Source organism: Salmo trutta, chromosome 14 (genome assembly GCF_901001165.1).
Source record: "Salmo trutta chromosome 14, fSalTru1.1, whole genome shotgun sequence".
NCBI classification, from domain to species: Eukaryota; Metazoa; Chordata; class Actinopteri; order Salmoniformes; family Salmonidae; genus Salmo; species Salmo trutta.
In genome coordinates this window covers 36,821,673-36,846,900 of record NC_042970.1, presented here as the reverse complement: position 1 = coordinate 36,846,900, position 25,228 = coordinate 36,821,673, and the positions used below count along the sequence as shown (strand labels likewise).

The following is a 25,228-nucleotide window of genomic DNA, read 5'->3' as shown; positions in this document are numbered from 1 at the left end:
CAAAGGGAGTGGTACTAAAGTCCAGTAGGTGGCGGTAATGCAGCAAACGGGATGCCAACCGCCGTTAAACCTCATAGAAGAAGAAGAACATCCGTCTAGAATCGTTTAGGCGCTAAACTGGACAGTGCGTGGACTTTTCTTGTTGTGAAAATTGCTTTTTCATTACTTAGCTAATATCTATAGAAATATAGGAATAACTGTAGTCAGAACACAAAGGTCCATTTTACCATCACCACGGTCTGGTATGTATAGTTGCCAACTTTGTGTGATTGAATGAGATGTGTAAACGAACGTTAGTATTTTTTGCTAGCTTAGCAAACACCGCATTGGCAAACGATGGAATTGCTTGTTTTTTAATAATCACTTATAAATTATGTTATAATGTGTACGCATCATACCTGTTTAATCTTCCATAACAGTGGATGGAAATGCGTTACATTTGCTTCATTTTGCTAAAGTTCCCTGGCAGCCACGCTGGTCAAGTCATACATGTCCAGCTTATACAAACTTGTGTGCTTGTATCTTCCCGCCAGGAGTCGTTTACTAAACACTGAATGTGTGTTGCATCCAGTTACAAGTACAACTGCTATTCTGTGATCATCCTACATCCAGAAGCTAAATCACCCCATACAGAACCAATCAGTCGATATGAATCAGACAGTGGGGCGCTGCCTGACCCACTAGTTGGTCAGAAGGTTCAAATCAACGTTTCATATCGTAATTTCCGAGTAGGCTGTAATGATGATGTTTTTTTTTATTGTGCTGTAACTAAAAACTATCTTCTGATGTCCTTTCCCTTCCTCAAAGGTACGTAATGGATTTTAAAGTGTTTTTACCCCGGGATAGCCCGCTAAAATGACCCATAGTAGGGAAGAAGATTTATTTAGTGCATTTCGATCTACAGTACATCTACACCTCGATATGAAACGTTGATTTGGACCTTCTGACCAACTAGTGGGTCAGGCGGCGCCCCACTGTCTGATTCATATCGCGTCGATTTCTGATGACAGTTGTCGATTATATTGACTGATTGGAATTGTATCGGGTGACTAAATGCTGTCCCTGTTTTTGCCGTTTTTTTACTAATACGTTTTTTTGGACTTGTAGTCTGATTTTAATACACAATTATTTGATTTAATATGACTAACTGAGTTGTAGAAATGTCCAGGTGGGAAGTGTGGTTAAGGTTTAAGATCGGATACAATATAAATAAAAAGGCGGGGTTTATCACTTTGTGACTGTCTTAACTAGCTAGTGACGACTTTGCTGTCAGCAGAAATAGTACATCAATACATTGCAGCGTTATTATAATATTATTAAGTGTCTGATATTATTATCGTTTTAGCAGGGGTCTATCACTATCCATGGGCCTGCCAATCTTTAGACTCATACTGCCAAGTTCCAAAAGTAAATATGTTGTTTGGAAAACAGACTCCCACATTGTCAGCTGGTTGGCAAAATATATGCATTTGCGTTGGAGCCCTTATGTCTTGACTGAATAATGCTATCAAAAGGATAACATCAAATGAAAATAATTTAGGCTGCCTAGTCGTTTGCCTCAAAAGTGTTAGGTCCCATCAGGGTGTGTACATCAAAGCCTTGTCGTAAATAGTTAAGCTGTTACATAGCCAGTCATCTCCATTTTAAAGTTAATGACTTCATTTGATTGCAGTGCAGAATAGTCTTGGGCCAGAAAATAAGCAACTCTTTTTTTTTTTATGATTTCAAACCGTTAATGCACCAATAAATTGCCTTTTGTGACCTAGTTGAGTGGTCTCTTACGCCCTTGCTCAATCGAAGTCAGGTCTCCCTTGTGTAACTTCTCACAGCTTGGTTCTGTTTCGTAAATGCCTGTCGCACAGCACTAGTTTCTGGCCTGTCATAGTTATATGACCAGGGTCTCGTTACCAGGGTCTCGGTATTTTTTCCTCTGGTTTGTCGATAGTTTTTCTACGGCTGGCCGTGCTTTCCACCTGGCTACCCCTACCCCGGGGTTCAACTCTCAGGCTGACTCTTTTCTCTGTAAAATCAATGATGTCTCTCTTGCTGCTGGTGATTCTCTGATCCACCTCTACGCAGATGACACCATTCTGTATACTTCTGGCCCTTCTTTGGACACTGTGTTAACAAACCTCCAGACGAGCTTCAATGCCATACAACTCTCCTTCCGTTGCCTCCAACTGCTCTTAAACGCTAGGAAAACTAAACGCATGCTCTTCAACCGATTGCTGCCTGCACCCGCCCAACTAACATCACTACTCTGGACGGTTCTGACTTAGAATATGTGGACAACTACAAATACCTAGGTGTCTGGTTAAACTGTAAACTCTCCTTCCAGACTCGCATTAAGCATCTCCAATCCAAAATTAAATCTAGAATCGGCTTCCTATTTCACAACAAAGCATCCTTCACTCATGCTGCCAAACACCCTCGTAAAACTAACTCTCCTACCGATCCTTAACTTCGGCGATGTCATTTACAAAATAGCCTTCCACACTCTACTCAGCAAATTGGATGTAGTCTATCACAGTGCCATCCGTTTTGTCACCAAAGCCCCATATACTACCCACCACTGCGACCTGTATGCTATCGTTGGCTGGCCCTCGCTTCATATTCATCGGCAAACCCACTGGCTCCAGGTCATCTATGAGTCTTTGCTAGGTAAAGCCCCGCCTTATCTCAGCTCACTGGTCACCATAGCAGCACCCACCCGTAGCACGCGCTCCAGCAGGTATATTTCACTGGTCATCCCCGGGATTACTTCAAAACTACGGCAAGCAGCTGGGACATATGGTAATATTATGAAACTGGGCTCTACGGCAGATGCAATGAACTAGTTTTTATCAGAAAAAAAGCATTGTTAAAAGTGTCATGTGTCCAGCCTAATTTAACCTCCTTTTTATCCCTTCATCTCTCCATCCATTAGGTCTTCCATCCCTGTGTCCTTACTTTATTTATCTATTTATTTATCTGTGCTATTCAAGTCATAACTTTCTTTTAACAGCTTTATCATTTTGATTAATAAATTAATGAATGGTAAGGGATAAATGCTTGGTATAGAAGGTTTTAAATGTATTTTAAACTTCAACAATGCCTCGTCTACTGTACTCTATTATTACAGTTTGCAAATACTGTGGTATTCTAGTAGGTGTATAAAAGTGTAGTAATGAGTAGTTATTTGTGATGAAATATATGATCTAATTGCCCCGCTATTCAAAGTAATCAGACAAATTATTTGACTATATTTAACTTCTTTGCTTAAGTAAAACATTTTTAAACTTCTTCCACTACCATAAAAATACTTGTAAAGAGTTAAAGCAAGTCCCACCAATTTTTCTTCATGTCAAGTAGAGGTCGGCCGATTATGATTTTTCAACGCCGATACAGATTATTGGAGGAACCCCCCAAAAGCTGATACCGATTAATCGGCCGATTTGTTTTTTGAATAAAAAAAATGTAATTTATTATTATTTATTTATTTGTAATAATGACAATTACAACAATACTGAATGAACACTTATTTTAACTTAATATAATAAATAAATACTATCAATTTAGCCTCAAATAAATAATGAAACATGTTCAATTTGGTTTAAATAATGCAAAAACAAAGTGTTGGAGAAGAAAGTAAAAGTGCAATATGTGCCATGTAAAAAAGCTAACGTTTAAGTTCCTTGCTCAGAACATATGAAAGCTGGTGGTTCCTTTTAACATGAGTCTTCAATATTCCCAGGTAAGAAGTTTTAGGTTGTAGTTATTATAGGAAATATAGGACTATTTCTCTCTATACGATTTGTATTTCATATACCTTTGACTATTGGATGTTCTTATAGGCACTTTAGTATTGCCAGTGTAACATCGACAACAGCCACCCTCGAAGCAGCGTTACCCATGTAGAGCAAGGGGAACAACTACTCCCAAGTCTCAGAGCGAGTGACGTTTGAAACGCTATTAGTGCGCACCTGCTAACTAGCTAGCCATTTCACATGGGTTACACCAGCCTAATCTCGGGGGTTGATAGGCTTGAAGTCATAAACAGCGCAATGCTTGAAGAATTGCGAAGAGCTGCTGGCAAAACGCACAAAGGTACTGTTTGAATGAATGCTTACGAGCCTGCTGCTGCCTACCATCGCTCAGATTGCTCTATCAAATATCAAATCATAGACTTAATTATAACATAATAACACACAGAAATACGAGCCTTTGGTCATTAATATGGTCGATCCGGAAACTATCATTTCGAAAACGAAACGTGTATTATTTCAGTGAAATACGGAACCGTTCCGTATTTTATCTAACGGGTGGCATCCCTAAGTCTAAATATTCCTGTTACACTGCACAACCTTCAATGTTATGTCATAATTATGTTCAATTCTGGCAAATTAATTACAGCCTTTGTTAGGAATAAATGGACTTAACACAGTTCGCAATGAGCCAGGCGACCCAAACTGTTGTATATACCCTGACTGCTTGCACTGAACGCTAGAGAAGTGACACAAATTCATGTTAGCAGGCAATATTAACTAAATATGCAGGTTTAACACTATATACTTGTGTACTGATTTTAAAGAAAGGCATTGATGTTTATGGTTAGGTACATTGGTGCAACGACAGTGCTTTTTTCGCAAATGTGCTTGTTAAATCATCACCCGTTTGTCGAAGTAGGCTGTGATTCGCTGAGAAATGAACAGGCACCGCATCGATTATATGCAACGCAGGACACGTTAGATAAACTAGTAATATCATCAACCATGTGTAGTTAACTAGTGATTATGTTAAGATTGATAGTTTTTTATAAGATAAGTTTAATGCTAGCTAGCAACTTACCTTGGCTTCTTGCTGCCCTCGCGTAACAGGTAGTCAGAGTGGAGTGCAATGTAAGGCAGGTGGTTAGAGCGTTGGACTAGTAACCGGAAGGTTGCAAAAACGAATCCCCGAATCCCCCCTGAACAAGGCAGTTAACCCCCGTTCCTAGGCCGTCATTGAAAATAAGAATGTGTTCTTAATCTGACTTGCCTAGTTAAAAAAAATTAAAATCCACAAATCGGTGGCCAAAAATACCGACTACCGATTGTTATGAAAATTTGAAATCGGCCCTAATTAATCGGCCATTCCGATTAATCGGTCGACCTCTAATGTCAAGTTACCATCTAGTTCCTTGTGTTGTATCAGGTTGGCACATCAGTGAGATTGCTGCAGATATAAGGGTTTGATAAGATGGTGGTAGAGTGACTAGAGGTCTATGTTGGGCTAAAGGCTAGCATTTGCTTTCTTCTGCACTAAGGAAAGTGTCGAATGCCCACATTCTTGTAGCTAGACTAGAACTACAGCTCATATATTTTCTGAAGAGTTTAAAAATGGGGGGGCTTTCATAGGCTGCTTAAATGTCTTGCTGCTCATTGAGAAGGACGCGTGTCTGCTTTCTGATCTGTGTGGAGGGGCTGTTGTAGTTTTTATTTAATTTATTTATATTTTACTAGGCAAGTCAGTTTAAGAACAAATTCTTATTTACAATGTAGGCCTACCCGGCCAAACCCTCCCCTTACCCGGACGATGCTGGGCCAATTGTGCGCCGCCCTATGGGACTCCCGATCACGTCCGGTTGTGATACAGCCCGAGATCGAACCAGGGTCTGTATTGACACCTCTAGCACTAAGACACAGATCTTTGCCTTGATGAGGAAAAATTTTAATTTAATCAATTTTAGAATAAGGCTGTAATGTAATACTTTCCGAATGCACTGTACATTTCGGTAATGTTGTGTTTTTAAAATCCTAAGTTCAATTTTTGGGATAGGTTATTACAGCTTTAGACAGCTCGCATGGACATGTATCCTACATTTAACCGAAACAATTTAGCTTAAGTCCACACTATTTATGTTCCAAGAAGTGAGATTGTAGGCAAATGGAAACATTTAAATATGCATTGGTACTCAATGTATGGAAGAAGGTACTTGGCTTGCTAGAATGACTTGAAGTGTGGAATTCTAGGTTCACCCACACCTGAGAACATTTAGGCTATGTGAAGTAAACCGTTACTGCTTCTCGATGGCTTTCAGAGGCTTTTGTTTACAGATTTGAGTTAGAACCAGATTCATTTCCCCATATTGATTTATATGGAAATTGTGGGCTAGATCTTCTATTGTTGTGTATGTGTACCCCCCCCCCAAAAAAAAAAAAAATAGCCTATTATGGGGTTTTAACATTGCATTTTGAATTTGAACAAGTGATTACATCGTAGATGGGTGACATGGTGTTGCCCCAATAACTGTATGTATATACACTGAGTATACCAAACATAACACCTTCCTAATAGTGCATGGAATCCCCCAGTATGCTGGCCCATATTGACTCCAATACTTCCCACAGTGTCTAGTTGGCTGGATGTCCTTTGGGTAGTGGACCATTCTTGATACACACAGGAAACTGTTGTGTGTGTGAAAAACCCCAGCAGCATTGCTGTTCTTGACACAAACCGGTGCACCTTCTACCATACCCTGTTCAAAGGCACTTAAATTTTCTCTTGCCCCATTCACCCTCTGAATGGGACACATACACAATCCATGTCTCAAGGCTTGATAATCGTTCTTTAACCGGTCTCCTCCCCTTCATCTACACTGATTTTAAAGTGGATTTAACAAGTGACATCAATAAGGGATCTAAGCTTTCACCTGGTTTAACCTGGTCAGACAATGCCATGGAAAAAGCAGGTGTTCTTAATGTTTTGTATACTCTGTGTGCTGTATGAATGGACAAAGCCACCGATCACGTGACACCATTCATTCCTATGTAAACCCTCAATAGCGCATTGAAGCCAAATGAAGTAGGTTAAGATGGCGTCTCACGGAGACATAACATGCCCAGTAAGTGACGTTGCAGGCTAGCTCAGTGCTGCCCCCTCTCATGGAGTAACTGAAGGTGCCTTTAGCAACTAAATTATCCTTAACTACTTCTGTGTGTGATTTAAAGATAATACGTTCAAGGACACACATCTGGTGTAAGAAGCAATAATTGGTACCATGATTGTCTTCGATTTTTATTTACACGAAGATTGACCACAAATATTGCAATATTTTTCCATTCATTATAATGGAGGATCCTGTTTAAACTTCCCGTAGCTTCGATGAGAGGGGTCAGTCGTTCTCCCCTGGGTTGCCCCTCGTCTCACTGCTTTGTTAGTGCTTAGAGGAACGGAGGTTCTTACTGGCAGTCTCATAAGAGCGGGTCAATCGGGTTCATGTGGGTTTACTGTGGCCTGTAGCAGTACTAGGTGTGTGAAGAAGCCGAGAGGAGCTGATGGGAATCTCATTTCAAGTGGAGTAGTGCTTTGTATGCCCGTGTAGCGGTAAAAAGGTGGAACTGTGAGAAATTGTTGCCCTGTTCATGGTTCATAGCTTTTTCAGTTACATTTCCATTTCCAGTTCGCCTACATAACCAGGTTAGCCAGAGGCTGAAAGAAAATCTCTCTGTAAAATGGCCATAGCCCCTCTCACAATTCAGAGGAGAGCAGGGATACATGAGCTGTTCCGTGTACAAAACAAAAGGCTGCTTCTCATCCACACCATTTCCTAATGATGTTGCTGTTCTGTTTACCTGAAGTCACTGACCTGCTGGCCAGATGAGGTCAGATGGTTAATGTCACTAGGTCCTGTACTCTGGGCTAATCCTGGACCAGATAGCTCTGTGGAGTTGTCCTTAAGTGTGATTTGAGAGCATGCCTTTCAACTCAAGACTGTCCGCTTGGATCTTGTCACAGTAAAGGTGTGTGTTTTTGTGCGGGCAGGTGTGTGTTTGAGAGGGAGTAACTGAGACATACAGCCAAGCAGCACAGATGTCCTCTTGTTATTCAATCTGTTCTTAGTCTCTCACACTGGAAAAAAATGCAGATTGCAATTCCAGACTTGTTATTGGTTAGTAATATACCAAGAAAAGCACTAGCACTTGTGTGGATTATTCCTTGCGGCTGTGACTTTCTAATACCGGTTGAACTGAATTGTTTCTAGTGTGTAGAAGGGTAAAGGCCATATAACAATGTCTGACTGTCTCGGTCTCCTACACGTTTGAACGACCTATGAACTGACGTCTAAACACCTCGCTTTTTCTTATGTAATCCAGGTGATTTTTAGCCTAGAGGTATATTATTCAGTGTAGTTTTTGTGGTTTTGCCATACAATATTCATTATAGTTATTTTTGTTTCGTGTTGTGTATACTTTTTTTTTAGTCTTCCCAGAACTATATATTATAAGCCTTCTTCCTTCCCCACCTCATTATAAATCTCTCTCTCTATTTCCCGGTTGCTGTGTGTCAGGTTGAGCATCACCTCTTCCTCCCCTGCCAGGCAGGTGGTGTATGGACTTGTACGTGATGAACTGTGAGCTTTTAGCAACGTGCAGTGCCCTCGGGTACCTGGAAGAAGACACCTACCACAGAGAACCTGACTGTCTAGGTGAACTGCTACACACACTGGCTAACAACACTTGCTGGGCTATAAACCCAGTGCTTAAGGTAGTACTGTGTACTAGGACCCAGTCTTGACATGAACTACTGTGTTTAGGGAGGATTTACAATATATTTACTGTCAAAGCAACTTAAGTTACTTGTAATAATCTGACCTAGGTTGAACTGCACTCAATAAGTAATGTAATTAATGTATAGGGCTTTTATACGCACTCTAACCTCTGACCCTGTGTGTGTGTGTGTGTTCCCTGTAGAGAGTGTGAAGGACCTGATCCGGTACCTGCGGCATGAGGATGACACGCGGGACACCCGTCAGCAGCTGGGGGCGGGCCAAATCCTCCAGAACGACCTGCTGCCCATAATCACCCAGCACAGCCAGGACAAGGCCCTGTTTGACGCCTGCATCAGGTACACTACGCAGCACACACCCTCAATACTGCATCAGGTACACTACGCAGCACACACCCTCAATACTGCATCAGGTACACTACGCAGCACACACCCTCAATACTGCATCAGGTACACTACGCAGCACACACCCTCAATACTGCATCAGGTACACTATGCAGCACACACCCTCAATACTGCATCAGGTACACTACGCAGCACACCCTCAATACTGCATCAGGTACACTACGCAACACACACCCTCAATACTGCATCAGGTACACTACGCAGCTCACACCCTCAGTACAGGCCTGCATCAGGTACACTAAGCAGCACACACCCTCAGTACAGGCCTGCATCAGGTACACTACGCAGCTCACACCCTCAGTACTGCATCAGGTACACTACGCAGCACACACCCTCAGTACTGCATCAGGTACACTACGCAGCACACACCCTCAGTACTGCATCAGGTACACTACGCAGCACACACCCTCAGTACAGGCCTGCGTCAGGTACACTACACAACACACACCCTCAGTACAGGCCTGCATCGGGTACACTACGCAGCACACACCCTCAATACTGCATCAGGTACACTACGCAGCACACACCCTCAATACAGGCCTGCATCAGGTACACTACACAGCACACACGCTCAGTACAGGCCTGCATCAGGTACACTACACAACACACACCCTCAGTACAGGCCTGCATCAGGTACACTACACAGCTCACACCCTCAATACTGCATCAGGTACACTACACAGCACACACCCTCAGTACAGGCCTGCATCAGGTACACTACAAAGCTCACACCTTCAGTACAGGCCTGTATCAGGTACACTACGCAGCTCACACCCTCAGTACAGGCCTGCATCAGGTACACTACACAGCTCACACCCTCAATACTGCATCAGGTACACTACACAGCACACACCCTCAGTACAGGCCTGTATCAGGTACACTACACAGCTCACACCTTCAGTACAGGCCTGTATCAGGTACACTACACAGCACACACCCTCAGTACAGGCCATCATCAGGTACACTACACAACACACACCCTCAGTACAGGCCTGCGTCAGGTACATGAAGTTAAATAGCTAGGACATGTGTAATGTAGTTCATTCCTAAACAGGTTGTTAGAAGCCTGGATGAATGTTGGATCATGTTTTGGTTGGAGTGTGGTTCTGATGCTGTCTCTGTTCCCTCACAGGCTTATGGTCAACCTTACCCAACCTGCACTGCTTTGCTTCGGGAAAGTCCCAGATGACCCCACTGTCAGACATCACTTCCTGGAAGTGGTATCCTATTTACAGGCCTATAAGGAGGTAGGTGTGTTTTTTAAAATGTATTTTACCTTTATTTAACTAGGCAAGTCAGTTAAGAACAAATTCTTATTTACAATGACGGCCTAGGAACAGTGGGTTAACTTGTTCAGGGGCAGGACCGATCTTTACCTTGTAGATTTTTACCTCGTGGATTCGATCTAGCAACCTTTCGGTTACTGGCCCAACGCCCTAACCACTAGGCTACCTGCCACCCCGATCTCCAGCAACTTCGCACAGCCATTGAAGAGGAGTGGGACAACATTCCACAGGCCACAATCAACAGCCTGATCAACTCTATACGAAGGAGATGTTGCACTGCATGATGCAAATGGTCAGCAGATACTGACTGGTTTTGCCTGATCCATGCCCCTACTTTTAAAAAACCCAAATGCATATCTGTATTCTCAGCCACGTGACATCCATAGAATAGGGCCTAATGAATTTTTTTCAATGGACTGATTTCCTTATACTAACTGTAACACAGTAAAATCTTTGAACATTGTTGCATGTTGCGTTTGTATTTAAATTCAGTATAGCTGTCTAATCTTTATTTTATAAAATGTGCAAGGAGCATAGAAATACGCATTTGTTTAAGTAACTGGCTTACACGTTCTCATTCTGAGAAATAAGCATTTTCTTATCCAGGTAGACCACTTGATTTCAACATGTTAACAAAGTCAACAGGCTGTGTTGTTCCAACAGTTGGAGACGGACAGGAGGGTGTATTCATAACAGTTCAACTGTTCTACCTTGAAAGCAAGCATATAGATTCAAAAAGGCTAGACTTTAAATCTAAAGATTGGCTGGCTAATCACTAGCAGGGGGCTTGTGTTTGAGAGATTGTTTATGAGACCTGTTATTTATCTATAGTTTCTGCTACCAGAAGTTAGTCAGTATTAGTGGATGTGCATTGTGCGTGGGTCTGGTTACATTTGTAAAAAAAATAAAAAGAGGATATTTTCATATACTTGAAAGCCAGATCAATGACTATTGCAAAAAAGCAGGTTAAACAATTTTTTATAAAATAATGAAATTATTAGGGGTTTTATGGTTGAAGGCTTATATTTAGGCTATGTATAATTTTACAAGCCCTGAATTCATTAGATTATTCCTGACTGTTTGAAATGCAGTGTATAATTGACCTTTTTTTTTGGTATATATTGTGAATCGCCCCAAAAGTTTGAAAAAAAAAATATATAGAGATATGATTTTTGGGCAATATCACCCAGCCCTTATAGGGTGTCATTTGGGACACAGCCATTGGGGCGGCAGGTAGCCTAGTGGTTAGAGCGTTGGGTTAGTAACCGAAAGGTTGCTGGATCAAATCCCTGAGCTGACAAGGTAAAGATCTGTCGTTCTGCCCTTGAACGAGTCAGTTAACCCGCTGTTCCTAGGCAGTCATTGTAAATAATAATTTGTTATTAACTGTCTTGCCTAGTTAAATAAAGGTAAAATAAAAGATTGGCGGGAACTAGAACACGCTGTCGTTTACACGTCAATCCAGAGCATCCAAAACACGCTCAATGGGTGACATGTCTGGTGAGTATGCAGGCCATTGAAGAACAGGGACATTTTCAGCTTTCAGGAATTGTGTACAGTTCTTTGGGACATGGGGTCGTGCATTATCATGCTGAAACATGAGGTGATGGCGGTGGATTAATGCACAACAATGCGTTCAAATTGCCATCGATAAAATGCAATTGTGTTCATTGTCTGTAGTTTATGCCTGCCCATACCATAACCCCACCACCACCGTGGGACACTCCCACACAATGCCATACACGTGGCTTGTGGTTGTGAGGCCGGTTGGACATACTGACAAATTCTCTAAAACAAAGTTCGAGTTGGCTTATTGGTTGGGAAATGAACATTCAAATCCTTGGCCACAGCTCTGTTGTACGTTCCTGAGGTCAGCATACCAATTGCCTACTCCCTCAACTTGAGACATCTGTGGCATTGTGTTGTGTGACAAAACTGCACATTTTAAAGTGGCCTTTCATTGTCCTCAGCACAAGGTGCACCTGTGTAATGATCATGCTGTTTAATCAGCTTCTTGATATGCCACACCTGTCAGGTAGATGGATTATCTTGGCAAAGGAGAAATGCTTACAAATAGGTATGTAAACACATTTGTGCACAAAATTTGAAAATAATAATTTTGTGCGCGTGGAACATGACTGAGATTTTTTTTATTTCAACTCATGAAACATGAGCTGCCTCCAATGTTGTTTTAGAGAATTTGGCAGTACTTCCAACCGGCCTCACAAACGCAGACCACGTGTAACCACGCCAGCCCAGGACCTCCACATCCAGCTTCTTCACCTGCGGGATCGTCTGAGGGGTGTTGGGGAGCTGCTGAGGATTATGTCTGTAATAAAGCCCTTTTGTGGTTGGCTGGGCCTGGCTCCCCAGTGGATAGGCCTGGCTGGCAAGGTGCTGCACCCCTGCCCCGTCATGTGAAATTCATAGATTAGGGCCTGATGAATTTATTTCAATTGATTGATTTCCTTATATGAACTGTAACTCAGTAAAATCTTAAATCATTTCATGTTGCATTTGTTTTTGTTCAGTATAATTGTGTGTGTATATATATATCTCTATCGCCCAGACCTACACTGTATTCCCTTTTATAGTGCACTACCTTTTACCAGAGCTCTATTGGGGCCATTTGGAACACATCCTCTGTGATGATCTATTTGAGCCCACTCTAAGGGGGAAGAGGGAGGAATACGGTATGATTGTATGTAGCAGTATGATGTGTATGGTTGACTCGTCTCCTTGTCTCTCCCTTTCCTCAGGCTTTTGCCAATGAAAAGGTGTTTGGAGTTCTGAGTGAGACCCTGTACACCCTGCTGCAACTGGTGAGTGTTGTACTTTCAGACTACAACACCACAGAACGGAGTCCTCCACAAATAATCCTGGTCTTTTCCAAAACAAAAGAGTGAGAAACAGTGGCCCTTCGTTAAATTATTCTCTCTCTCTTTATCTGTCTCTGTCGGTCAGGACTGGGACCAGAGGCAGGAGGAGGACAACCTGCTGATTGAGAGGATTCTGCTGCTGGTCAGGAATGTACTGCATGTCCCCGCTGACCCCTACGAGGAGAAGGTTAGAGTTCACTGTGTCAGGTCGTGCTGTGACCCCGTTCGGTACTTTCCCAGGCAGCAGCCCCTGCTGAGTTTTTTTTTTTTGTTATTTTATTTGAATAAATTTTGTTTTGCCTTGGTTCATCTGTCAATCTCTCACTGTATTGAACTCTCTCTTTTTCTCACTGTGTCTTTTCTGTTTTCCTACCTTTCACTACTCCCCATCTTTCTTTCTCTTGCATCTCTTCTCTCTCTCTCTCTACCTATCTCTCCCCTTTTTTCCTCTCCCTATCTCCTCCCCATCTCCTATCCTTTTCTGCTTCCTCCCTCCTTTCTCCTCTGGTATGGCTGTAGAACGTGGATGATGATGCCAGTGTGCATGACAAGTTGCTGTGGGCCATCCACATGAGTGGTCTGGACGACCTGATCAAGTTCCTGGCCTCTGCACAGAGCGAGCAGCAGTGGAGCATGCATGTGCTGGAGGTCATCTCCCTCATGTTCAGAGACCAGGTGAGACCAGAGAGGGAGACACCTGGGCCCATATCCATAACGTGTCGCAGAGTAGGATTGCTGATCTAGGACTAGGTACCTGTCTGTGTAATCTTATGCATTATGATCTAAATGGCTTAGAATGAATCAAACATCCCAGCATCTGCTACATCCAATATGGCTGCCGATACACAGCCCACAGAATATTACTTTTAATGAAAGGGTCCATTCTATTGATTCTGATTCTATGTTCTCCCTCCCTGCAGACGCCGGAACTCCTGGTGAGTGCGGGTCAGGCTCGTTCAGCTCAGGAGAAACAGAGAGATGCCCAGGAGCTGGAGGCACTACGACAGAAAGAGCAAGCGGAGAAACGCAGCCGCACCCTCCAGAGAGGAACCCGGTAACTACAATGATCTCAGGGCAGTTTTTCTCAGCGAGACATGCTCTTCAGAGGTAGATTGGATACAAACTGACCTCAGAGCAGTTGAAGAGAGTGTGATATGCTCTAGAGCACAGGAGGTTGGTGGCACCTGAATTGGGGAGGACAGGCTTGTGATAATGGCTGGAGCTGAATAGGTGGAATGGAATCAAATACATGGTTTCCTTGTGTTTGACGCTATTCCATTTCCTCCATTCTTGCCATTATTATGAGCCGTCCTCCCCTCAGCAACCTCCACTGCTCTGGAGAGATGCCAGGTAAAAAATACTTTCAGAATTGTCTGATGCCTTTCCCTCTCCTTCAGACACTCTCGCTTTGGAGGCTCGTATGTGGTTCAGGGACTGAAGTCCATTGGCGAGAAAGATGTGATCTACCACCGAGGCCTTCACAACGTGAGTGCGAAATCCTAGAGCAGTGCCCCAAAATTGTATTACCAGGGAGTTGGCATTTGAAGCAGGTTTCCTAGATAAAGGTCAAAGCTATTTTAACGAATGGAAAAACCAACATTTGCATTTCCAAGCTGAAATGTCAAGTAGTTAAATCTGTCCTTACTCGTTATCCTACCGGTCCCTTCTTACATGTCTTTGGCCCTAGTTCAAGAACTACACCCACGATGAAGGCAAGGCGGTGAGACGTGTCCCCAAGCGGAAGCTGCACGCTCGAGACTCGGAGGGCAAACGCCGCTCGGCCCTCAACGTGCGCCTCTTCCTGCGCGAGTTCTGCGTGGACTTCCTGGAGAACTGCTATAATCGCCTCATGTACCTGGTCAAGGTGAGGGGAAGGGGTCACAACACTGCATGATGGCCAAAAAAAAGACTATCACACTGGAGGGGGTGTTTTGCCCAATATAGGGTGTGCGTCACAATAATCTCTCCTTCCTCCAGAAGTGTGTACTCGTTCATTACTCCTCATCATATTTAAAAGCATAGGATTGGTGTTGGCCTGGACTAGAGCAGTTGTACTCAAAGTCTGGGTCAGTGGGGTCGCCAAGATTTAAAGCTGCGATATGTAACTTTCTGGGTGACTGGACCAAATTCACATATAAATGTGAGTTCTAGATCTGTCACTCTTGTTGAAAGCAAGTTTGACGCGGTAGATCTGTTTTATGTGCTCTACTTCTATGCTTCCCATTCGTACATGTTTTTGGATCTTACTTTCTGTTTTGTACACCAGCTTCAAACAGCTGAAAATACAATCATTGGGGTTCTTGAAAAGATATTGAGGAGCGATTTCTGCATATTGCACCTTTAAAGAAAATAAATACAATTTTATTGAGTAAATGTATTTATGGGTTATTTTAGATAAAAATGAATTGAATGTTATTTGTCAGTGGAAAAATAGATATTTTTAAAATTATTTTATATTAAAGAAATGTAATTTCATTTTTTGGGGGGGCGAGAAATTCTTGTTAAATTCCATCCCCGCTTAAAAAGTTTGAATAAGACTGGCGTAGAGGGAGTTCCCATATACCAGTCTGTCTGTCTGTCTTTTTTATCCTTGAAGGGAAGTGAACAAGCCTACTTCGGGAAGGAGAGATTATTGGTAGACGGACTCTGACTGTAATTCTGAAAGATTGAAAATAACCATATTTTCCTGGAAGTTGCTGTGTAACATTGTCAATCCAGTTAATTCCAAATTGAGTTACTGGGTTCCTGGCCCAGTCAAAAGCAACATTCTTCCTGCACAGCGAGAAGGTGTGTTTGGATGGTGAAATAATGTCGTTTTTTAAAAACCTTTTCCCAGAAACTCAGTTACCACATTTTGATTGAATAAAGTTCTTCACACTTGTGGTTTGAGGCCTGTTTAGCCACAGCGGTCACATTAGACTCTCAGTCCTATCTATGCAAACAGATCTGAGCTCAGTGCAGTTTGCTACATCACTCACAGCTGGTCTCTCTGTCTGGTTCCACAGGAGGGACTGATCAGGGAACAGGCGCAGCAGCACGACGAGACCTACTACCTATGGGCTCTCAGCTTCTTCATGGCCTTTAACCGCGGCAACGGTTTCCGTGCCGACCTGGTCTCCGAGACAATGTCCATCCGTGCCTTCCACTTCATTGAGCGCAACATCACCAATTACTACGAGATGATGCTCACCGACCGCAAGGAGGCCACGTCCTGGTCCCGTAGGTGGGTGTGGCAAACTGGGTTATTGTTTTAAGGGAGCCATGTTGGCACTAAACGTTTTTGAAGTCTAATGCGAATGTTATCATCGTGGACCATATGGAGCCCACATGGAGGATGGCTTGTACATTTCTGTGTATCTCTGGCTTTGAACGTGTAAGAAATACATTTTTGCATGTTTCTCCCAGGATGCACCTGGCTCTGAAGGCGTACCAGGAGCTGCTGCTGACGGTGAACGAGATGGACCGCTCCCGAGACGAGAACATCAGACAGAGCGCGAACGTCATCAAGAGTGAGTCGCTTCTCCGCTCTTCCTCTCTTCTATGTTGTCGTTTCCTCTTCTCTTCTTTGTTCCCTCTTTCATTATTTTTGTAAACTAAACATCTAAATCCTCTGTCTCCCCCTCCAGGTAACATTTTCTACCTGATGGAGTACAGAGAGATCTTCTTGACCCTGCTGAGGAAGTTTGATGAGACCAAGCAGCCGCGCACATTCCTCAGGGACCTGGTGGAGTCCACCCACCTCTTCCTGCGCATGCTGGAGCGCTTCTGCAAGGGACGCAACAACCTGGTGGTGCAGGTGAGCCTCACTCTCTACTCACAGACAGATAGGGGCCACTACAGGGGTGAAAGGAATAAGTGCAAGGTGATATTTTGTCAAATAGTGAAGTTGCTGAACTTTCTTTCGTGAAATATATTTCTGAAAACGGATTATTGTTGACTTGAACATGCATCGTTATTTACAAAATAAATGACCGACAAAGTTACACATGGGTATTTGGCTATATGTCGATTCAGTTCCGCTTCATATGATTTAATTTCTGTTATCCAACTCTGCTTCCCTCCTCCTGCAGAAGAAGCGTGTGAAGCGTAAGAAGTCTAAGGGCCGGAAGAATCCGACTGCAGCAGAGACCACCCCCGAGGCACTGGAGGAGACGTGGGGGGCCGTGGCAGAGGAGCTGAGGGCCACTGGCTTTCAGGTCACTGTTGGGGATCAGCCTTAGGGATCAGCCAGGGGACAGTTAACACATGGAGCAGCTAGCTTGTCTCGTCTACTCACCACCAGACTCCATTCCATTTACTGAGGCAGATTGTTGCTGGGTGCTTTCATGGCTTCATGTTGTAGCATTGCACTGTTAACAGACAGCTAGGGAAGAGTTCATGGGTGCATCTCAGTCGTCTAAAGTGGCTTCCTCTCCTTGTCTCGTTTCCTACATTATATTCACTGGTGAAAGCAGATGTTATATGGCTTTCCCCTATCGTATGTGTAGATCAGTGCAGATGGAGGACAGGAGACAAGTAGAGGAAGACTGTTTAATCTATTGAGATGCAGCCCTAGTGTGTTGCTGTCAATATGAGTGCTAAATCTGGGTCTGTCTGTATGGCTGCAGTTGTCGGAGGCTCTGACAGAGGGCGCCGTGCCATTTGACGCCGCGTCTGAGACTCCCCTGGAGGAGCAGAGGACTGAGGCCATGGTGCGTGTCCAGGATGCCCTGCTCAACAGACGGGGCCCTGAGGCTCTGGGCCTGCTACGAGCCGCGAGGTCAGTCACACACTCAATCTGACTCTGCTCCCATAGACTTCTTTTGGGAAAGTCGGTTATAGATGCATCTGCCATCGAACACTACAATATTATTATTATTTTTTAATTTTACATGTACATATGGTAGTGCTTTTCTTAAACTCAAAGTGCCCTATATCCACATGGGTCGATCCACCAATAGTCAAAACAGCATCTTGATCCGAGACTACTTTTTGGACCATTTACTTTGCAATAACAAAAATGATGGTTGTCATTCTCTTTCTATATTTCTATTTCTATGTCTATCATAGGGAGGTGTGGCCAGAGGGAGATGTGTTTGGTTCAGCTGATGTGGAGCCAGAGGAGGAGCTGCAGCTCCTCAAACAGATCCTCATTGCCAACCTGCCCAGTGAGTGTCTCTGTGGCACTGTTGTGGTACTCGAGTCCAGGGCTCGGACTTGATTCACAATTTTCATGACAAGTAACTCGACTAGGACTCGACCAGTGGTGACTTTGTCAGAAAATCTCTCTTTTGTATAATTAAACATACTAGCTACAACGGCAAATGTTATATAGCTGTATTGTGTTGTTAGCCTTACAAATGTGCAACAATGTAACAAAATCTACCTTTAAAAATGGATGGACTGCAGCTTTTGGTACTACCAAGTGACTTGAGTATAAAGGACTTGGACTCAAACACTAGGTACTTGGGACTCGACTTGGACTCGGTTTGGTGACTTGACTACATCACTGGTCTGTGGTAATTCATCAAATATGGGATCAATATGATTTAATCTGACGTGTCTAGTAGCAGATGCATTAATATCTACAAAAATAAAGTAGATTTAAGAAACACTGTTGTTTTATTTTGAGGGCCACCTCCCCCTGAACCTGGGATGGAGGAGGAGGATGGAGAGTTGGAGGAGGAGGAAGAGCTGGAGTCTGTACGCGTGTCTGAGACAGAGTTCAACTTCCTGGACTTCATCAAGAGGTGAGGGATGCAAATTCAGTGTTTACAGTGCACATGATCTCAGATTTGCATCACCAGGGCCTCCGCGTCAGTCTCCTGAATGTGAAGAACAAGTGATTTAATTTCTTATAAAACAGAACATGTTAAAACTGTAATGAATAAGCCCCAGCCCTGTGATAACACTGACCGTTTTAACTCTTCACTGCCCAATGTGCCCTGCCTACCAGGTTTGCCAGCCCCAACATCGTACGTCCCTACCTGCTCCTGCTCCGGTCTTACTCCCAGAACTCCCCCCACACCAACCACTGCATCACGCGCATGCTGCACCGCCTGGCCGTCGACCTTAAGATGGACGCCCTGCTCTTCCAGCTTTCTGTCTTCTGCCTCTTCAACAAGATCCTAGGAGACCCGGTCGCCACTGCCTATAAGGTACACCAGGGTCCCGTTTGTTAGGGAACACCGTAGCAAAATGTTCCATCGAAAACTAAAAATAGTGTTTATTAGACAAGTTCAGGTAGTCCCTCTCTGTTTCGGTCTGTTTTGTGACTAATAAATGAACCTGAACCACCAAAACACTGGGGTAGATGGGTGCCACCCTGGGAGCTCTCTAGTGTAATCTCACACGTAGGGGAGGAACGATTGTGATGCCGTTTTGAAGTTGATTAATGAACCGATGAGCTGAAAAGACGAGTGCATTTGTAAGCGAGCGGACCAGCTTCGGGCTAATGAAGGTCTGAATCTTTACCGGAGATACTCACATGCAACTCAAATTACATTCATTGATATCAAGTCCCTTCGGATATAGAATCCTGTATCCAAGGCACATGGAATCTAATCCACTTACATGTTCCAATATTTTTCTCTCCTACAGGAGCTGGTGACCTTTGCTAAGTTTGTGCTGAACCGTTTCTTTGCCCTGGCGGCTATAAACAACAAGGCCTTTGTAGAGCTGCTCTTCTGGAAGAGTGTGGGAGCTGTACGTGAGATGACAGAGGGCTACAGCAAGCCTGGAGAAGGGTGTGTGTGTGTGCCTGGGTGTCAATTAAATAAGTGTGTGTGTTCCTATACTTAATGCTTTTCAAGGTGTCCATTTTTAAAAGTCATTTTTTGTTCTCATGCTCGTCTCAGAGAGGGGTCTAAGAAAGCAAAATGGACGCCAGAGGAAGAGGATGAGCTGCGAACACTCTACGTGGAGCACCGCGACTCTGAAGGTAAACAAAGGACATCACTCCCCTCTTCATTTCCTGTCCTTTTATCACCAATCCTTTCATCTATCTGGTGTTTTATGGCGTAGCCATCCCGTACATACAGTACCAGTCAAAGGTTTGGACACACTTATACATTCAAGGGTTTTTCTTTATTTTTTTCAATTTTCTACATTGTAGAATCAAAACTATGAAATAACGCATTTGGAGTCATGTAGAAACCAAAAAAGTGTTAAACAAACCAAAATATATTTGCGATTCAAAGTACTTTGCCTTGATGACAGCTTTGAACACACTTGGCATTCTCTCAACCAGCTTCATGGGGTAGTCACCTGGAATCAGACCAAAGGACAGATTTCCATCGGTTTAAGATCTATTGCTCATGTTTCTTGGCCCAAGCAAGTCTCTTCTTCTTATTGGTGGTTGGCAGTGGTTTCTTTGCAGCAATTGAAACATGAAGGCCTGATTCACGCAGTCTACTCTGAATAGTTGATGTTGAGATGTGTCTGTTACTTGAACTCTGAAGATTTTATTTGGGCTGCAATTTCTGAGTCTGGTAACTCTAATGAACTTATCCTCTGCAGCAGAGGTAACTCTGGGTCTTCCTTTCCTGTGGTGGTCCTCATGAGAGCCAGTTTCATCATAGTGCTTGATGGTTTTTGTGACTGCACTTGAAACGTTCAAAGTTCTTTATATTTTCCACATTGACTGACCTTCATGTCCTAAAGTTATGATGGACTGTCGTTTCTCTTTGCTTATTTGAGCTGTTCTTGCCGTAATATGGACTTGGTCTTTTACTAAGTAGGGCTGTCTTCTGTATACCACCGCTACCTTGTCACAACACAACTGATTGGCTCAAACGCATTAAAAGAAATTCCACAAATTAACTTTTAACATGGCACACCTGTTAATTGAAGCTGGTTGAGAGAATGCCAGGCGTGTGCAAAGCTGTCATCAAGTTAAAGGGTGGCTACTTTGAAGAATCTCAAATATAAAATATATTTTGATTTGTTTAACACTTTTTTGGGGGGTTACTACATAAATCCATGTGTTATTTCATAGTGTTGATGTTTTCACTATTATTCTACAATGTAGAAAATAGTAAAAATAAAGAAAACCCCTGGAATGATTGTGTCTAAACTTTTGACTGGTACTGTATGTTTATGAATGCTTGTCCCGTATTGTCTCTGAACCTTTGACTCTCGCTCTATCACAGTGCCAGACATTGTTGAGACTCTGCTGCCGTTGCTTAGCAACACCACCCTTACGCGTCGGCAGGTGGTGGCCCAGTTGGTGGCGATGGGACTGGTGGACAGTGTAAAAGACCTGAAGAAACAGAGGTCAGTCAGTGTCATTCAAGGGGGGCTTCATGTCTAGCCTGCATCCTGTCACCTGATAGCTTTTACCATAGAGAACCTATTCCATATTCATGTCCGTGGGTGTAACGTACTGTTTACAGGTCGGTGCTAGTTAGATTATGGAAAGGACACAGCCTGACCTATAGCTTCTGATTTGACCTCCCTGAAGGAAAGGCACTCGTATTGTTCTGTGGACAGAGGAGCAGGAAGAAGAGCTACAGATGCTGTTTGAGGAGTTCAGAGACTCCGATGGTACGTTCTTTATTCCCACGCTATACCATGTTACCATGGTGATAACAGTTGCCGTATTTTTTTGTCTCCGTGGTGATAATGGTTGCAGACCTGTGTTGGAAAGCTTTCAGAGTTTGCTCTTTTGTGACAGTTCTATTGATTCCATTGTGCCAGAGAAGTTCAATAAAGCCCAGCTGAAGTATTTTGAATTCAGATATCATTTGAACCCAGTTCTGAGTGGTTGTTAAATTTCCGTAGATGTGCTGGGGAACATCCTGAAAAAGGTGACGGCTAAACGTTCCCGGGCCCGCCTGGTGGATAAGTTGCTCAGCATGGGCCTGGTCTCCGACCGACGGGAACTCCACAAGAAGAGACGGCGCAACCCTAACGCTCCGGGGAAGAGCGCCGCGATGGGAATGGTGACGGGAATTTATTTCACTATTTTTTTTGGTCTCTTATTGTAATACTGGGTGTCCAGTATTATAGAATAGGTTGGCGATCTAGAAATGTCATAAAACTAGCACCACTATTATTAAAGTATTTGTGTGTAATCTGTTAGACTGAAGAAGAGTTCCTGGCTGACCTCACTGGAGGTCTAACCGAAGAGCCCATGGACGGAGACGAGGAGGAGGAAGAAGACGAAGAGGAGAGCGAGGGGGAGGAGCTGGCGAGACAGGCTCCGGCAGCCAGAGGGAAGAAAAGCTGGATGGCAGAGAGGGAGAGCATGGTTGAGAAGAATGCCAGCCTGAGGACCATGGTGTACACTCTACGGCAGGAAGGTGAGAGCAGAGCATTCATGTTTACAGTACATTTTCAATACAGACTACCCCTTTTGTGTGTCAGTATAGTAGTATGTTCTTTTAATTTTAACATCACACAAGCCAATCAAAGAACATTTAATATGGGCAAGAAGGCCACATAACAGTTGGTGTTGGTCAACAGTTGATAAATGGTCCCTAAAGCTGTATTTCGTAACAGGTATGTCAGGACCCCTGTTGTGGCTACAGAACTGCCTGAACAGAACGGCAGATGACCGCGAGGAAGAAGGTGAGTGGAAATGTGACCTAAAAAATATTGGGGGAAAACAACGCAGCATTGAGAATTTGTATTTCTTTATCAATGTGAATTGCTGCATCTTTGAAGTGTGGTTGAGGACATTTGTGTTTTATTGTGGTAGTTAACGTCCTATTTTCGCCATCAGGCTTGTTTCAGCCCGTGCCAATTGTCCCTCTGACTGAGGAGAACGAGGATGCCATGGAGAAAAAGAGCTTCCAGAGGTTACTACGGAAAATAGGGGTCCGAGCACCAGCTGATGAGCAGGTGGGTTTTAGGAGAGAACTCTGTAATTTCTGTGTTTTTTTTGTCCTACCCACATGATTTAAAATTAGAGGAATAATCCTCAACTTAATTTCTTAAATGCAAGATTCGGCTGATATGAGGCACTGAAACTTTGAAAAAGTAGCATTTATAAAAGGCAGTGAAGTGATGTTTTTTCATCACTTCAACATGCTTTGCTATAGACTACTGTATAGGTAATACATTTCCTCTGTGTGTCTGGTGATCGATTAGGAGTCATTCTGGAGGATCCCAGCCCAGATGAGACCATCCCAGCTGAGGGGAGCGGCGGAGGTCCTTAGCCCCAGTCAGGATGCCCTAGCAGCGGGGGCAGAGGAGTCGGAACAGCCAACCCCAGGGAGCCCCATCCTGGAACAGCAGCAGGGGGAGGCAGACTCTCACGAGCAGAGAGCCCAGGCCCTCCGAGCCCTGCTGCTGGCCCGCAAGATGAAACAGCCCTCTGCCTCAGCAGAACACACAGGTCAGCAGATTAGACATTGGTTGTCTGAAATGGCACCCTATTCACAGAACCCTATGTGCCCTGGTTCAAAGTAGTGCACTAATATATTAGCCGTTATCTCATACTCAGTTTCTACCTCTTGTAACTGATTAATGGGGGAGGTTTCGTAGGATTGATCCGACGATGTTGCTTTGGTAACCGTGACTTTATTAAGAGACAAGATAATATTTCCATCAAACTCTTTACACATTTCTAAGTTTAATACTGATGCTATTTTGTCTTACTAAAAATGGGAATATGAATAACTACTTTATATCCGGAAACACCCACTTATATCTACCATGACATTTCTGTCTTTTCACAGATTTCACACCTGTTGAGGATATAGATTCAGACAGTGCACCTCAGAGGTGAGACACTTCTCCACTGTATTTTGTAATAGCATATCTCTACATGTTCTTTTCTGACTTTTCTCTTCTCCTTTACCATCACAGATCTTCAGAGAAGAAAACCTCCACCAAGAGAAGGCGAGTGATGTTGGACAGTGATGAGGATGGAGGTACTGTGCTGTCGTCTATGACGGCTGTTTGTTAAAGAAGAAACGGACTGGCATCCAGGCTAAAAAATGATTAGTACGACATTTAAACATGGGGCTGTTTTGCTAACACTGCCTTCTCCTCTCCTGACAGAGGACTCTCCCCTCACTATGGACCTGGGGGCAGACGGGGACGCTGACTCAGACGGGGAGGCTCACTCCGCCCCTGCCAAGCGCAAACGACAGAGGGTCCTGATTGACGATGATGAAGATGATTAGAGGAGAAGTCTTCAGTTTGATTGGTTTGATTTATACTGTATAGCGCTTTTCCACGTATGTGGTATGTATTTACATCCACCAACAATGCGTGGCTTCCATTTGGACCAAATTTGATTGAAGCATCATCATACACCACGACTCTATGGGGTTGTGGGTAGACTGAGGATGGGGAAACATGGACCCTCACTTACCAAATATTTCTCAGAAGGCGGTGTACAAGTCTTCTCAGACTAAAGACCAGAGAGGGAGACTCCAGGTTTATAGGTAACATGATGCGTTGATGACTCCTCCCCCTTTGCCTGTACTAACCAATTTGGAATAGGTTGTAGTCCAGATTGACAGCTCACTGCTAACTCATTCTAAATATTTCCATGCGTTTGTTTAATCATGGTTGTAAGGAGCGGATGGTAAGGCTATTGTATAATTAAGGTGGTTAAAACGGCTGGTTGGTTGTGTGGTCTGGTCACTTATTGTATCCACTGTTTTCACATCCTTATTAGAACACACAGCATGGTGTTTATTTTCTTTTGGGCAGTAATGGTGTCTTGCAGTACGAGGACGTGTAGGATGTTCGTTCAAGGATGGTTTTTTTTATGCATTTGTCGTTTATGTTCTTCAGTCTCTCTTTTTTTGAGTATCCTTCAATGTTTTGTATTCATTTCAAAGGACCAGCCAAGCCAATATAGGCATTGTACTGTCAATGCCCAGGTTTTAGAATGTGTTACCTCAAACTAGGTTGTTCTTTCCATGGTTGTCCCCCAAATGGCACCCTATTCCATTTATAGTGCACTACTTTTGATCAAGGCCCATAGGGTTTTGGTCAAAAGTAGTGCACTACATAGGAATAGTGCCATTTGGGATGCAAATTATATAAACTCAAGATTGTTTCAACTGATTACTGAACACCTGGGAAATATATCTGTTTTTAAAAAGCTGTTTTCAGACAGTAGTTTCTCATGTTGCAGTTAGAGTTCAGGGTAAAACCTGCATACGTTGATGATTAAACAAACAAAAAAAGTAA

General features: G+C 43.4%; 1 protein-coding gene across 1 annotated transcript; it reads left to right on the top strand.

Annotated features, from left to right (window-relative positions):
* The first annotated feature begins 81 nt into the window (after positions 1–81).
* On the top strand, positions 82–25,228 carry LOC115207959 (timeless circadian clock). The gene is made up of 30 exons (XM_029775606.1): positions 82–242; positions 8,309–8,446; positions 8,712–8,865; positions 10,064–10,178; positions 12,977–13,039; positions 13,182–13,283; positions 13,616–13,771; positions 14,017–14,150; positions 14,494–14,581; positions 14,784–14,960; positions 16,102–16,319; positions 16,502–16,605; positions 16,723–16,892; positions 17,167–17,292; positions 17,704–17,855; positions 18,146–18,243; positions 18,708–18,825; positions 19,032–19,233; positions 19,676–19,821; positions 19,933–20,015; positions 21,226–21,349; positions 21,537–21,619; positions 21,857–22,017; positions 22,158–22,377; positions 22,577–22,645; positions 22,800–22,918; positions 23,168–23,414; positions 23,758–23,803; positions 23,888–23,952; positions 24,083–25,228. The coding sequence occupies exons 2-30, from the start codon at positions 8,350–8,352 to the stop codon at positions 24,205–24,207; spliced, it is 3,762 nt and encodes a 1,253-aa protein (XP_029631466.1). The 5' UTR covers positions 82–242; positions 8,309–8,349; the 3' UTR covers positions 24,208–25,228.

Coding starts and splice junctions, on each gene's coding strand:
- LOC115207959 (XM_029775606.1), top strand. CDS start 8,350: ATGGACTTGTACGTGATGAACTGTGAGCTTTTAGCAACGTGCAGTGCC. Junction 18,826..19,031: donor TTCCTGGACTTCATCAAGAG/GTGAGGGATGCA, acceptor CCTGCCTACCAG/GTTTGCCAGCCCCAACATCG. Junction 19,822..19,932: donor TACAGCAAGCCTGGAGAAGG/GTGTGTGTGTGT, acceptor TGCTCGTCTCAG/AGAGGGGTCTAAGAAAGCAA.